This window comes from Clytia hemisphaerica, unplaced genomic scaffold (genome assembly GCF_902728285.1).
Source record: "Clytia hemisphaerica strain Z4C2 unplaced genomic scaffold, Clytia hemisphaerica genome assembly, whole genome shotgun sequence".
NCBI lineage: Eukaryota > Metazoa > Cnidaria > Hydrozoa > Leptothecata > Clytiidae > Clytia > Clytia hemisphaerica.
The window spans coordinates 104180-119606 of NW_027104593.1; the positions used below are offsets into that span (position 1 = coordinate 104180).

A 15427-nucleotide genomic window follows, 5' to 3' on the forward strand; every position below is an offset into this window, starting at 1 on the left:
AATTTCTGTCACGACGGAATAAATAAGGAAAAATACACTTGAGCGAACAGTTAAGTGGAATTTGAGATCCTTAAAACTATCAAATTCTACAAGTAGGTTCTTCAAAACCGTCAAAGGGCATAATACTGTAAATACTCCCTCGAATCAATACTTATGGACAAAGACGCCTGAGACAATTTTAAGATCTTTCAAAAAGAAATTGCCTTGAGTAAAAATAAAGAAAAGCCTGATTTAAGATCATCACTTTTCCAATAATCTGAGATCTAACGTCTGAGATAGGTAGTTTTGAACAGGGGGAAATAGGGATAAGAAAAGGACTTTTTCAGGTCAGCAAAATTGCCAAAAAATATTTTTTGAAATGTTAGTTCTTCATTATTTTTGAGGAAAAGATTATTAGAGTTTTTTTCTTCACGGAAAAAGAGGAGAAAGAAGATGTTGTGGAAATTCAAATCCAATCATCGCCCCAAAACGAGTCTTGTAATTTCTTTCATATCAAAATACTGTTCATTATTGAGAAGCGAATTAATTGGTGTAACAATCAACCAATCTCATAGAAAACATCAAAAAAAATCCATTTTAAGTTATATTTGTAGCAAAATTTCGAAATAAGGAAAAGGGAAATTTTCTACCAATATAGTTTTAAATTTACGGAGGTAAACGATTCTGTTTAAGCATGAATATATATGTAAATAAGTTTAGACGGTACTTCCTTCTATTTTGCACAGAATACAATCTGTAATACAATCATCCATCATTGGTAGTATAGAAAAGAAACTGGAGAAATAGTTAATACTCTATCGTGAAGACGAATCCATCAAAGAGAGAAATCGGAGACAGTGTTGCTATTGGAAACAAACCAAACCAAAAGTTTCTTAATAAGATTAATTCTATCAATAGGACATTTTTTTGAAACAATTTTTAAAACATTTACGACATCTTGAATAGTTCCAAATAAGTCTGGTTGGAAAGCGAATTCACTGTTAAAATATGAGGATTGGACCAACATTAAAGCAAGTTCTTAAGATTTTTTCGATATACTATCAGTCTACAAGAAATCATTTTTAATCGTCTAGTCTGCATAGTGTACTTCTTCATTTCTATAATTATTGTATTTCAAGACTTCTGATTGAGGCTTTCGAACATTATGGAAATAAAAATTGAACCAAAACTCGATTTAAATTATATCAAATCATATCTTGGTATACTGAAAATTGTTGAGTTTGTAAGTATTGCATTTCTTTTATAGTGTGTCGCATTTTTTGAAATTTAAACCCGACCATTTTCTTCAGACTGAACTTGGTAGAACGTTGGCAGTGAATTGTGTCACTTTGTAGGACACCCCTTAGATCAGGGCAAATTTTTGATATTATTGACAAAAATCGATTAACTAAAAATCGATTCATTCGAAAACTGCAGAAGATTCGAAGGGCAAATTCTTTTTGTCAATTCTACACCCTAAGGAGCATAATATCAAAAATTTGCCCTGATCTAACGGGTGCCCTACGAAAACCATTTTTAAGGCCTTTTTTGAATCTCGGACGCTGGTCTATTTGCTTTTTGATAATTTTTGATAACGGTAAGCCCAGTGAATTGAGCCATTCAGTCTATCAAAAAGCCTTAAGTGGATAGTGGGCTAACACGACTACAACCATTGCAGAAGCGGAATGCTCTGACTTCATGCTAAGGTCACTAAACCAAAGTGAGGGAATAAAAGGTTCTTTATAACCCTTGGTTTAAGCGTGCACTCCTTTTTGCTACTACTTATGTGGAAACCATTCTAAAGGAAAGTAGAGTTATATCCTTAAGGGTGGTTTCTATGTGGTTTTAAACAAAATAGACTTTTGATTTCAGTTCTGTTTGATGATTGGATGGGATGTGGGGCGGATTATGGCGGTAGTGGCGGCAAAGGTGGATTCTTCATGGCGATGAATATTATGGCTTGGTTGTTCGTGATAATTTGGTTTGTTTGCTATTTGTTATCACTCTGTAATCAAATCACAATCTCAAACAAAATGTTGATTGTAAGTATCGTACAATGTGTCAGGATAAAAACAAGACAGATTTTAAATAAATGCTACAAAATTTCCACCCGAATGTTTTCAGAAGCATTCACCTCCTATAAATGCCCGTCTACCAATTGAAAAGAATTTCAAGAGTCGAGAATTTTCAGAAAGTTTTTGATGACTCACAGAGATACCTATATCCTTGACACACACAACCCAAGGTCCAAGAGTTAGTACACCTTCTCAAGAACCTTCTCGCAGTAAAGCTAACTCAGACAGGAAATGGGCTTCACAAGACAGATTAATAAAAGCTCAAATTTGGCTGACAATTGGCTGAAATTTGAGACCGAAAAGCCTTTTTATACCTCGTTAAGAAAGAAATAGCGAGATTATGTATTCGAGATAAATCGAGGGCGACGGTATAAAGCAGATTTAACATGTCTCCAAAATCACCGTCCACTTTGCTTGATGACGATAAAAACATCAAAATACCGTCGTCTGTTTAGGTGAGCAAAGGCGATATAGAGCCGTACATCAACTATCGACTTTGTTTTGTATCATTTCACTTACCGTCGCCCTCGATATCCTCCGATACATAAACTCGGTAATCTGTCTGAGACGAAAGAACTTTGTATATCGTTTTCATATTTTAAACTTTGTTGTTTTTAACTTCAGTATGGTATCATTCACGTGGTGTGGGCGTTTCTATTATTGATCGCCGGAGCTGTGATTGCAGATGCAGCGGCCGCTTTAAAGAAAATTTGCGACGCTTTCGGAATCCAATGCACTGTGGCAAAGCTCGAAGCTGCAGCTGTAAGTCTAACAAATAATCACAAATAAAACTAAAAATTCATCCGCTTTAAGAAGAGACTCGTCAAAAACAATTCTCCTTGTAAATCATAACCTGTCCCCTTAAATACCGATAGTGCCGCTAAGATTTGATGGGTGTATGGATTTTGATTTCTTATATGACTCTTGAATGTCCCTAACAAAATTCTTACTCTTTCACACTGGTGAGGAGCCTCTCCTTCGTTGTGATAAAAAACGTTTACAAATAGTTTCATTTTCTTTTCTACAGGCATTTGGTATAATAACATCCTTCATCTTCTTGGGTGATGGTATTTTACATATTTATCAACACAAAAAACCAAAGACAACGTCCTCAATTAGCGCCACGGAGAACGGCGACGCCGTAAAGCCATCACCACCACCGAATCAAACAAGCAACTCTGAGGAAATAAAAAGCTAGGACATCTCATCACTTCTTTCTCTTAGTTTGTGTCAAACCCCCTCCAGATGTAATGTTGCTGACGTTATTAATGGGATTGCTCACCCCTGTCTCAGTGCCCCGGTGACACTTTTTTCACAGTGGGAATATGGAAATTTCGAAACCCCAATTGCAATATAAATTCCCAGCTCAAAAAACCCAGTACGAATGGTTTGTTTTTTATTGTATTTAAAAATGGGGTCAATTTCCCAGTGGAGCTGAAATTGTATTCTTTCCCACTAAGACGCATTTTTAACCACATTTTCCAGTGGGGAAGCTGTCCCAAGGAGTCTGTAACACAAGGGTGTGATTGTAAGATGGAGGAGTATTTCTTGTAAAATACGGTATGTTGTGCAGTGTTTTAACTGTTAAACTATTTTTGCTATGTACAAAGTGTCCTTAGAATGTTCTTATTCTCACCATTTTGTGAGTTCTTTTGTGTAATTCAATAATAAATTAGGTGTTTTAGAGTCCGTATAACCTTAAAATATTCTTAACATGTTCATAATATTTTGGCCATCGAAGCCTTATGTTCTTATATACTTTGTTCTTATAAAAAAAGGTGTAACTGTAGCAAATTTTTTTGTCACTTTGTATATTTCGCATATTGGAATAATGGCTTCATCGCCTTCATTTATTTTATAAATATAATAGATATATACAGTATAGTATGTCCAGTCGAGGACGTATGATTTGTAAAAGAAATTGGGTGTAATTTGGCTTAAAACAATTCAAAGTCTAGATTTCCCAAAACAGTAAAATGTAGCGTGGCCAGAAATGTAATCGAAAGTTTTTTCTATCATAAAACAGGAGATATTTTTAACTGTTGACGTTCCAATATGGCATAGAGGATGACATAAGGAAAACCTGAAATTACTTTAAATACGTCATTTACTTTTTAAATCTAATCTGCTAATCGTCGTGATTAGTTTCTCTACAAATAGCTTCTGCAAATTATTATGTATTGATTATGCAACTCTATTTACTTAAATGCTCTTTAAAAAAATTGCAACTTTTTATTTGAAACAAGAACTCGGAAATATCATTTCAACGATAGAATGTCTACAACATAAATACAGAAGCATTTGCTGAAAATGAGAACTCAAAGCGAATGGACTTTTAGAAGCCTTTTTAGGTCTGACTTCCAGGTAATCCATGAATAATCATAGCATATTTTACAGGTTCTCATTCAACAAGGAAAAAATGCATATCAACCTGTGATGGCTTTGGGTAACTTGTTGCTAAGGATTGATGGACCGGATATGGATCTAGGTTTCTTTATCGACAGTTTGTGGTTAAAGTTGAAAAAGAATGAACATAGACTGGTTAGTTAAACCGGAAAAAAAATCCAAGAAGATGCGCCCGTTAAGACTTCAAATATTCTATCGCACTTAAGCTAATCAAGCATTTTCACAACGAAAAGTGAATTCCATACGAATACTTTTGTTAATCTTTTCAAATCATTCAATGGAAGTTGGAGTCGTTTTATTTGCCATATTACAATTTTTTTGGAAAATTGTCCTTATTGCGTTTGTCGTGCTCGAACAATGTTCATTGCGCAGCACGATACAGAAAGAAGGTTTCAGCAAAACGCATGAACTAAAATTGTTAATATACGACTCATAACACTCATCGCAAGATATAGTTGATGCACTGATATTACGTTTAAAAATATCAGCATAACGAGCATCGAACATTTCTTGTTGAATACCCGGAACCAAAGTCAAACGTATGGAAAGTAACAACACTTTTCATTCACTATCTCTTACACTAATTTATGCAAGTGTTTCATTTGCGTAGAAAGTGCCTGAATGCTTTGCCGGTCGTTTTAATGACCGGATACTTGCGGTGGAAATGATAATAAAAGCAATATAAGAATTTCATGAACAGGAATTCGCTAATTGCTTCTCTTTTTTGTATGTAACGATCTTCAAAAATCTAGAGTTAAAAAACGAAGTTACAAAAAAAGTATTTTGGTAATATCAAGCCAAAATCTTGAAATTTCGTCATCAGGCCAATGTCCGATCGTAAATATAATTATGATTAACAATGAAGTATAAGCCCGAAGGGCTAGAATCGAATCTTTAGCCAGGCAAGAAAAAGTGAAGCCTTAAAATATGCGCCGTATTTTTGACGACGGATTGAATCTAGCGATTCCTTTGTTTTGAGTGATATCTTTTTCTTCGAAATTTAGGTGTAAATTTTAGTTTCAATCTGTCATTTGTGTAAAAACCAGGTGGACCGCGCTAGGCCGCGCAACTTTGGCAGGATTTGGTAGGCTTTAAATCCTACCAAAGAGATTCGATTCTAGCCCTTCGGGCTTATACTTCATTGATGATTAAGCTTTTAGCCTCGTCTGGATTCAAAATTGAGAAATTAAGAGAAATTTTGAAAAAAAAACACTATAAAAGATTCAGCCAAGAAGCAAGTGTAAAAAATTTAAGCCGAATAGGACCATTTTTGAAGTCTCCAGGTCTGCTACAAAGTTGTGACCTCGTTTTGGCGCTGGAACCCGTCTTAGGGCCCAAGAATGAAAAACAGACAGTGAGAAAGAATAACAGAAAGAGACATTTTAGCCATATTATCTCAACTGAAGCTGAACACATGTGCAGAAAGTTGTAATCAATGGCTCATAGTTGAATTTTGTGTTCGGAGGATGGGAAGATACTGAAAACTTTATGTACAAGCCAGTTAGATTCTGCACTGAAACTCAAGAATATGAAATGTTTGAAATTTTTGAAAGAGATTTTCCGTCGATTTCCATCATGAATGAGCTTACAAGCTTTGTCCAAATTACTGAAAAAGCCGAGGTGTCTAGTAAAGCGTACGGAAAAAGAAAAACTTTCGATTTCTTAACCAGCTGTCACAATAATTAGAGGTCTCGACAAACCGTTCCAGTTATTTCAGTGTAAAAAAAAAATCGTTGCTAATGTCAGCACTTTTAGATTACTTAAATTGGGCTCTTCCAGAAAAAATCTGTTCATGGGGGGTGGAGGATGAATTGTCCAGGGGTATTGAAAAAATACTGAAAAATTGCAATGTCCAGGGGGTAAATTCCAATGTCCAGGGTTAATTTTTTGTATCCACGGGGTTGATTTGATGTTTGTCCAGGGGTATAACCCGTGTCCAGGGGGTTAAAAATCAAAATGTCCAGGGGTAATTCATGAAAAAAATAATATATCCTCCACCCCCCATGAACGGATTTTTTCTGGAAGAGCCCATTACCACGATTATCGATTCGGCTTGGACAATAATAAGACTTGATCAAAATTTAATTCAACCTGATAAACTTGAATCTTATCGGTGACGTGGCAAAGGTCGTCATCTTTGGCGCTAGCCATTACTTTCGATTTCCAAAAGATTTCGTAACACAGAAAGAAACCCTATTTAAGTAATAATTTGTCATTATGTTGCAAGAGACCTCAAAGATGGCTGCTGTTGTAGACAAAACGCTGAGTCAGCAAAATATCTTACAAAACCAACATAAATGATTACACAAAAATAGGAGGCGTTACTAGGAAAACGGATACAACAAAATGTTAATCATTCATAGAATTGACATCCTTCCCTGACAAGACAATGTTTGTAACATGGTCTTATTAGTTTACATAAGAAAGAAAGGGTAAAAGAGAACTCTTAACCATGTTAACTAAATGATGGACCCTTTCTACTTCGACCCTAAATAACCGCCAGTCCCGTATGCGCCGAGCCTCAATCCACAACTATTAGATTCTGTGCTCAGTGCAAATAACGGCTATAAAAATTCTTTAACCCTTAAAATGCCATCACTACAAATTCAAATTTCAAAATATTCATATATTTCAATTGTGTGTACTTAGTTTATTATTCGGGCGGGGTCAAAAACAGGGCGGCATCGGTGGCGGCGCTAGGTCCAAACCTATACGGGTACAGGACCGAGAAATTGTGTGATCTCATTTATTGGAGTGCAGGCTCGGATACAGAGGGAGGCTATAACCAATGGAGGAGAGTGCACTTATATGGAAACTAATTACTCTCCATGAATAAGATAGCCTACCTCCTGTATCCGACCATGGGAGTGACATTTTAATGTGACCTTTTATTTTAAATCCACCAGAAAGTAAAAAAGATATGGGCCGGCGTATAATGGGCCAAAAAACACTTTAAACATAACATTTCATACATAACTCCTGAAGTCGAAATTAATAAACAGTAGGTTTTAAATCGAACGCGTTAAAGTCCTCAAATAGTTCGACGTAAGGATGATAAATGAACTTTTAGCCCATGATGCGAACATTCTAACTGTTTTTATGAAAATATGAAAAGCTTTCATATTAAGAGAATCGCACAAAGAGGATCACACTTTGACGTTACTTCCCCGTTCCACAAACAGATAAGCGTGCGGAGAAAGTGATACCTAGGCTCACTTGAAGAGCTTCCCATTTCCCATAAAGCTGAGCATATACACATGGTGGTCTTTAGAGAGTTTTCAATGTGAACAAAAAGAGCTTTCTCTTAGGATCCTAGATTCTTATCCTGTCGTGACAAAACGCTCAAATGTCACATGAAGCAACGTTTCGACATTTTTTTGACGTACCGTAGCTTCTAGTTCTAAAGTTAAAGGTTTCCTTGTAAAAGAAGTCGTGGAATTTGAAATTGTTGAAAACTTTCTGTGGGAATATTTTTAGCACTAGTTCTCAGTCCCTTTTACCTTAATAAACAAAACGAAGAATTTAGAGAGAAGGTCGCAGTCAGAAGGTTTGTTAAAGCATAAAGACGAATTTCGGAAAACTTTACAATTTTGGAAGATCAAAATAGAAATGAGTTTCCAGACAACTTTAAGAAGACACATTCCAATTTACCCGAAGCCACCTTCAAATGATATCCATCTTACTTACACAACTGATGGGAGTAGAGTCAAATATCATGTCGAGAGTAAACCAATGCAATTACAGCCTTTGAAAGGTAGGTTTTGAAACCATAAAGACTTTGTCTTTGTAAAAATAGTTCAGTTTGAGAAATGTTAGATAGAAAACTTAATTACATTTTAGGGCCTACATTTAACAAACAACTATGTTAGTTTACCCTAAAAAAAATAAAAATTTTAGTGGTATTGATATTTGATATCCAAGTTTTTCTCATATTATGTTATTATGCCATAAACAACTTATTTCGCAAATTATTTCACAAATTATCATATTGCACGTCCACGTGACACTCCAGTTATTCATTGCCTTTTTTAAGGATGATGATTCATTAGGCCCAAACTGATTATCATCAAAAAAGGGGAAAATCTCCATCACAGAAAAATCATTCCCAAGAAATCAAATTTTTGAACTTTCAACGGAAATACAACACGGAAAAAAGTTACCGATGCGTTTATGATATGAAACTAGCAAAACAGTTAAAATTGAAAATTCCAAAACACCTCAATTTACCTAAATTTCAACTTTCGTTTTAATGCAAGCGCAGCTTGTTTCCGAGTTCAGTACTTATTTTTACATTAGCGTCAAACGTCTTATTCGAAAGTATTCCGTGCGACAAGTTCCTTGTAAGGCGATCACCGTAATGAGTGGACGAACATTTTGTTAAAACCGATTATTTCCATATTTGGCATTATACGGTAATAATCAATTTAAAGTCAATTACATTTAATTATGTTGATATCAATGTTTTACGCAATATGATAAAAGTGTTTTGTTGATATCTTATTATAATTTCGGTCTGTTGACAGTAAAGGTTGTAAGATAAGCTCAGCAGCTGAAACTGGACAGAAATTTGACCCGATAGTAAAACAACGAACGCGATGTATCAAATGATAAACCCCTTTTAATCTGCGAATGAATATCTCCTAGATCTCGAGTGAGCCATCTCAGCTGGCACACAACGTACGTTTCTTACACATTCTTCGAACGTCCATGACTTCTATGTTACGTTGAAATCATTGAGTTTAATGCTGAAAAGGCAAATCTTTAACCTTTCCCAAGCATGAAAAAGTGAACCCTTAAGATCTGCGCTACATTTCTCAGATTGAATCTAGCACTTTCTTTGTTCTCGCGATGATGGCGTTTTACATTTTTCAAATTCTCCTGTTAAATTTTACCTACAACCAAGCGTTTGTATAAAAACAACGCAGTCAGTGCAGTTATGTAGAAAATAAGTGCCGACTCTAGCCTTTGGTCATACCTTATTGATTGAAACAACGTTGTCATTTGGGATACAAAATCTTTCTGGTTTGAATTGACCTGGAGTTAATCTTTTCATCCATATATCCTCTTTTCAAAGAAGTAGTGTCCTTTATTGTACTGCTCCCGTCATAGACTTTGCCTTTGACTTAAACTTAGACTTGAATGAATATAATCCTGGTGTGATTTGTAAATTTCGGATCTCATTATAATAAAAAACTTCTGCACAGTAGAAACCTTTGTGTACAAACTTGAGTTTCAGCTGGTAGGTGAAGGCTAGTTTGATTATGATTCATAGACGCCTAATGTAAATTAGCAACAACTTACGAAAGGATAGCAAAATATAAATTTCAGTTGTGAATATTACATAAAAATGGGGAATATTCCTTTGTGGGACCGGGAGACCGGGCTTCCGCATCACTTCCAAACGGGGAGCATGACTCAAAAAGCTATATTCTTTGTAAAATGATTAATACGCTCGGATAGCTCTCTGAGAAAACTATAGTTAGATAACGAGGTCGCCATAAAGTGCCCTCGATTACATTAAAATGGATGTAAAGTGGTGTTTACAAAGGAAAAGAGATAATACGTTCAAAATTACAATACAATAGCTTAAACATCATCACGTCACTCGTATTAAGAATGACGTGTTTTGAAACCGGCGATTATCTTTCTATTCCGTAAAGTCAATTGCAGTTGATTTCTCTCTCTTGCTATTGTCATTTAACGAGCGAAACAATAGAAGAGAACAATAGCACCCTTAATGACTTTCGATTGTGTGTTTTCTATAACGTAGAAGCTAACCATAATGACACCGGCATAATTAATTGCGCGCGGGTATAAAAGACTTTGCAAGAATTTTAAATGGCGGCATTTTGAGTTTTGCATTCAATCTCAAAACATAGTAAAAAAGACCTATACAACTCATTGATATTACTCTATATTACAAAGACTTGACAGTATTATTCCGTCCAGAGGCACTTGACTGTTTTGTTTATTTACTTGTTTGTTTTTGAAAGCCGCAGTCACATTTTAAGGTAAACATTCATTTTACGGAGAGTGTTTAAATGCTATTTGAAGGCACTTTGACTTTTCTAGCAAACGAGGCACATTGATGACGTCATTGGCATGTCAGAAAGCTGAGAGTTTTCCGCTTATTATAAACTGTGCGTATTCAGGCTAAGATAGATTTTCCGACTTTTGGAGAAACTCTATTGGAGAAACTCTATTTATATATCGAGGACAACAAAGAGAGCATTTGACTTAACAGAACTGAGTTGAAATTTTGCTTTTGAAAGACGTTCGGTGATTTTTTAGCTTTTCGCCGATGATCATTATGCTAGCCTTGAATGCAGAAAGTAAAAGAAAAAGTTTGGAAAAGGGGTAAAATTAGATTTTTAATGCAAGTAACTAAAATTTTAGTTCATCTTGTTCTCCCTGCTTTTGATTGGTAATTGGTGATATTTTTCTTCATTTTAGAAAGCATGACGACCTCAGATGGAAACAAATCTGCTGACACAGCATTTGGAGTCAACCAAAATGGTAGCACAGCTACGACGGCCACAAACCCTCAAAAGAAGCAAACAACACGAAAAGTTTTCAGCCATGCAGCTCAACTAGAACTCGAAAACGCTTTTCGTATGTCACCCTATTTGACAGCTTGGAAACGACAATGTCTCTCACAAAAATTGAGCCTGACCGAAAGACAAGTTAGAGTATGGTTCCAAAATCGACGCATGCGTATTAAAAGTGAGCGCGGACGTTGCGGTAAACCATCACCAACGAAAAAACACGTCGAGACAAGCAGCACCAAAGCGTCACCTCCACCCGATTACAGCACAGCCACAACGACCACAGGCTTTCCGAACAGTTTAATGCCTTATACTTCTTTCCAGCCTAGTTTCCAATCTCCTTTCAATCAAGCTCCAATCTACACAGCCACTTATCAAAATGGAGCATTTTCAGAAGGATTATCGTTGCCTTTCAACGTATTATCGAGCAAAATCAATCAAATTTCGAACAATGATTCTACAGTTTCGACGACTAACTTTCCAATTACGACCAATAGTTATCCTATTACCACATCCAACACATTTTACGATACTAAAAACACAGACTGTTTACGGCTTCCATGCTACGCCACCAGTAGCGAAAGTTACGAGCAACAACAAAATCAGTTTCTTGAACAACAGAAAGGACAACAAATTCAACAAAACACTCAACAATTTTTTCAACAAGATAATGAAACTGCTCAATTTATAAACAACTTTGATATTACAGAATTGAGAGCGTTGACAACCTGCTCTTACGAATCTTCTTTAGCTGATGTGATGACTTATGGGAATGTTATTTAAAACTGTTATCTAGGATCTTCAGCCCCAGCTGTAATGTGGAAACCATGCCAGCGTAATTAGACTTACTCCATTGATGGTGGTTTCTACATAATAGTAAGAAAAAGTACACATTGAAAGCTAACAGACTCTAAGGCATAAATCTTCTGACCTGCAGCTTCCCGAGTTCAAATTTTATCGCCTGAAGGAACAGTGTTGGATAATTGCAAGTATTGATCCAGTCTAAATGAATCCTTCTAAAATCGAACTCGAACCCTTTAGAAAAGGTTTTAAGGGATAAAAGAGATGTATTTAGTCAGCAAAAATGAAAATGGGGAATACAGTGTTTGTTTTGGGTCGTTTGAAGGAACTCAATTAGATTTAGAATTTATTAGAAGATGGTATTTGCTGAGTTTATTTGGTAAAGATTATCTAAAACTCAAAAAGAGAAATGGACTACAATTCAGATTTCTCATTATTCTTTTAGGTTGTACATAATTTACTCAGAATATCTATGTATATAATTTAGGTTTTTTATCAAAGTTTTTTTCTTAGAATATTTTTTTGAATACTTAGTAAGAATATCAGACAAGATGTACAGTCTTTCCTCTCTTGGAACTAAGAATGTTCGGGTGTTCTTAGGCATGCTCTCAACATGCAATGCTGGACAAAAGGTTGTAGACAAATGAAATTTCAGTGAAAAATGATGAGAAATAGAGCAAAATGACTCTTCACTGTGTCTGAAAGGGGATGGAAGTTAAGAAAAACACTTTTGAAGTCGTTTCATTGCTTTTGAATTGCTTTTGAGGAAACCACAAGCAAAAAATCAGCGTTTTGATACTGGTGTAAGCCAGTTAATCAAGCCCTTGTGGTTTGCCCTTGCGGTTAGACTGCAGTAGGTGACTTTGAGAGACTGAACAGCTTTGGATGGGTTTGGAAAGCACCCAGAACCTCTTGGGAACTTGATTGATATTGAAGTATTTTGCAAATATTGCAGAAGTCTACAAACCTTTTGTCCAGCATTGTGATTTAGAGTACACGTTTTTTAATAAGAACAAACTATATAAGGACATGAGGCTTCAAAGTCAAAAAGTTAACATTTAAATGCTTCGTGGAATCTACTCTTGTCTCCCGAATAGACGGGGGGGTCCGAATAAGCAGGGGGGTAGGAAAACTTTCTAAATTCTAATAAGCGGGGTGGATGGAATAAGAGGGGGGGGGGGGTAATTTGAAGACATAATTTTTTTTAACTGATATCAATTTCAACAACAAAAGTGAAACTTTAACAAATGAACACGTAAAATAAGAACCAATACTAACAAAAAGGAAAATTTTAACAAGTTTAAGGTCTATCTACACTGTAATGAAATATTGAATTATTCGAATTTAATTAGCGGGGGGGTCTTAATAAGAGCGGGGGGGATGGATTTTTTTGTCTCGTAACAATTAGCGGGGGGGACGTCTATTCGGGAGACAAGAGTAATCTAAAATGACCGACTTTCTAAGAAAACGCCCAAAAATACTCACACAATGGTGAAAATAAGAACATGCCAAGAACATTTTTAGACTTAAACTCCAAAAATTAAGAACATCCAAAGACTTTAAAGATTTCCAATATTCTTATAAAAAAACATGTTTGATAACGAATTTTGAGCCTCAGCTTTTGGTTAAAACGAGTCGTGCGTGTTCTTATAAAATAAATCTGATAAACAAATGGTAGTGTAATGGTAATTTGGTTCCGACCGATCATAAAATAGTTTTTATTGCAGATAGTAAAAAAATAATTTTGAAAATTGGTCGTGGGATGTGGTTAATCAGATAACATTTGCCAAGTAAATAAAATAAAGTAATTTCAGTTATTCACAAAGATCCCTACTGCTATTTCTGCTGGGTTCTTAGCTATAAAATTATGAGAGTAAAGCTCAAAAAATAAATACTCAAAATTACTTCGTAAACGAAGTCTAAGTATAATACGATTTTAAAAAGCCTTACAAAACAAGTAAAATGTTTTGGAACCGGGGAGTCTTTCCGGTTTACAAGGAATTTCTAAAATTTACGGAAAATTTAGAGCGATATTTCAGTAAACGCACCTAAATCAATTCTTGGAAGCAATTTTCAAGGAAAGACAAATGCTGAAATATGTTATGTGACATGAAGAAAGGCATTAAGGGTGAAAAAAATTATCTTCAAGAGTTTACATGGATGGGAGGAAATGAAATCGCTCAAAATGTGGTTAATAATTATCAATTCTAAAAGTGAAATAAGAATTTCAAGATACTTCATAGTGATGAATGATAGCACATCAAAATATTGATGAATCACCACTTTCCCATTACATTAACGACATTATCGCATAATCTATCACAATCAGCAAGATTTCAACAAATTTCAATATTTTGAGAAATCAAAAGGAAATTAAAAAATTTCGCCATTGGGTAATCGTCTTCAACTTCAGAAACAAGAAGCATAACAAAGTTGGCAATTCGTAAAACATTTATTCGTAGACTTTATCGCAGTTTCACAATGAATGAAGTATTACTTCAGAATTAGGATAGCCTAATGAATCCCGGTGGAATTTTTCCGGTAGGCAGTACCTAGGAGTGCCGCGATCCAGACCGCCTTGTTTTAAGACCCCGCGCCCAAATAAAAACTCGAAATCGGCATTTTTCTTACTTTGGTAGTATATGCACATTCGAACTCAAACAAGAAGCCGAACAAAGCGGTATGAAGGCCCAGTGACAACCATAGTCCAATGTTTGTTCGCAATGTTACGAAGCGCCGTTTCTTCAAAAATGAACTTGAATTGATCAAGCGCTCCTTTTTTCAAAAAGGGACATGTTAATGAAAGGCCCGATGCTGGGCCAAAAATATTTGAAAATGAGTCAATGATAAACCAATAGCTTCTTATATTTGAATGAACCTCTTACTGATGTTGGAAAATGACCTAACCAATTTGTACGCTTTCGATTGCACGTAATGTACGTAATTAATGAAAACAGTATTAAACAAATTGTTAACATTCTTTTAACGAGCTGACCATGTGACAATTAATTATGTAACTATTATACAATGAGGAAACCACTATCTTTCTGAAGACGTAACTGTTCTATTGCAGGAATTCTGTTTACCACCAAGTCTGGTTCTGGGAATTTGATGGAGGGAGTGAGGTGACCATGTCATGTAAAATTCTTATCAGATAAGCCATCATAAACATATTTCAAAGACACAGATAGATATCAGAGATAGAATCGATATATTACGTGGATAGCTCAAGAGTGAAAGCCTTTTAGAGAGACTTTCGATTGTTTCCAAAGATTCAACGGTCAGTCAACTCAGCTACATATCCAATTGAACAAAGGAAGTGACTAGGATTCAGACCAGGAATTCAGACCAGTCGGCCATTGCTCCAACGCAATCGGGCAAAGTCACACTCTTATATCAAGATGTACTTTATTTAAAGTGACATAATCAAAAAATATTGTCTACATTTAAGAGGAACTCAATTTACGATATGGAATCTAGGAATACTTCAAGTACCAATATTAAAGGGTCCGTAATTTCCTTAGCTGCAAAGAATACCTGGTAAACACCACGAAAAATTAAAAGAAAGACTCGGACACGAGAAAATAAAAATTTGAAAGTGTCTCGGAAAACTGTTTTATG

The 15427-nt window shown here is 35.5% G+C and overlaps 2 protein-coding genes across 3 annotated transcripts; both read left to right on the forward strand.

Annotated features, from left to right (window-relative positions):
- Window positions 1-1082: 1082 nt before the first annotated feature.
- Window positions 1083-3849, forward strand: LOC136823745 (uncharacterized). 2 transcript variants are annotated; one of them, XM_067079915.1, is made up of 4 exons: window positions 1083-1222; window positions 1852-2021; window positions 2679-2816; window positions 3082-3849. In XM_067079915.1, exons 2-4 carry the CDS (start codon window positions 1869-1871, stop codon window positions 3250-3252), a joined length of 462 nt encoding a protein of 153 aa, XP_066936016.1. In that variant the 5' UTR covers window positions 1083-1222; window positions 1852-1868; the 3' UTR covers window positions 3253-3849. The 2 variants fall into 2 exon arrangements, with proteins under 2 accessions (XP_066936016.1, XP_066936017.1); XM_067079916.1 differs by lacking the exon at window positions 1852-2021.
- A 2186-nt stretch (window positions 3850-6035) lies between these two features.
- On the forward strand, window positions 6036-11788 carry LOC136823728 (homeobox protein Nkx-2.2a-like). Its single transcript, XM_067079898.1, has 2 exons — window positions 6036-6087; window positions 10902-11788. Exons 1-2 carry the CDS (start codon window positions 6036-6038, stop codon window positions 11786-11788), a joined length of 939 nt encoding a protein of 312 aa, XP_066935999.1.
- Window positions 11789-15427: the final 3639 nt, after the last annotated feature.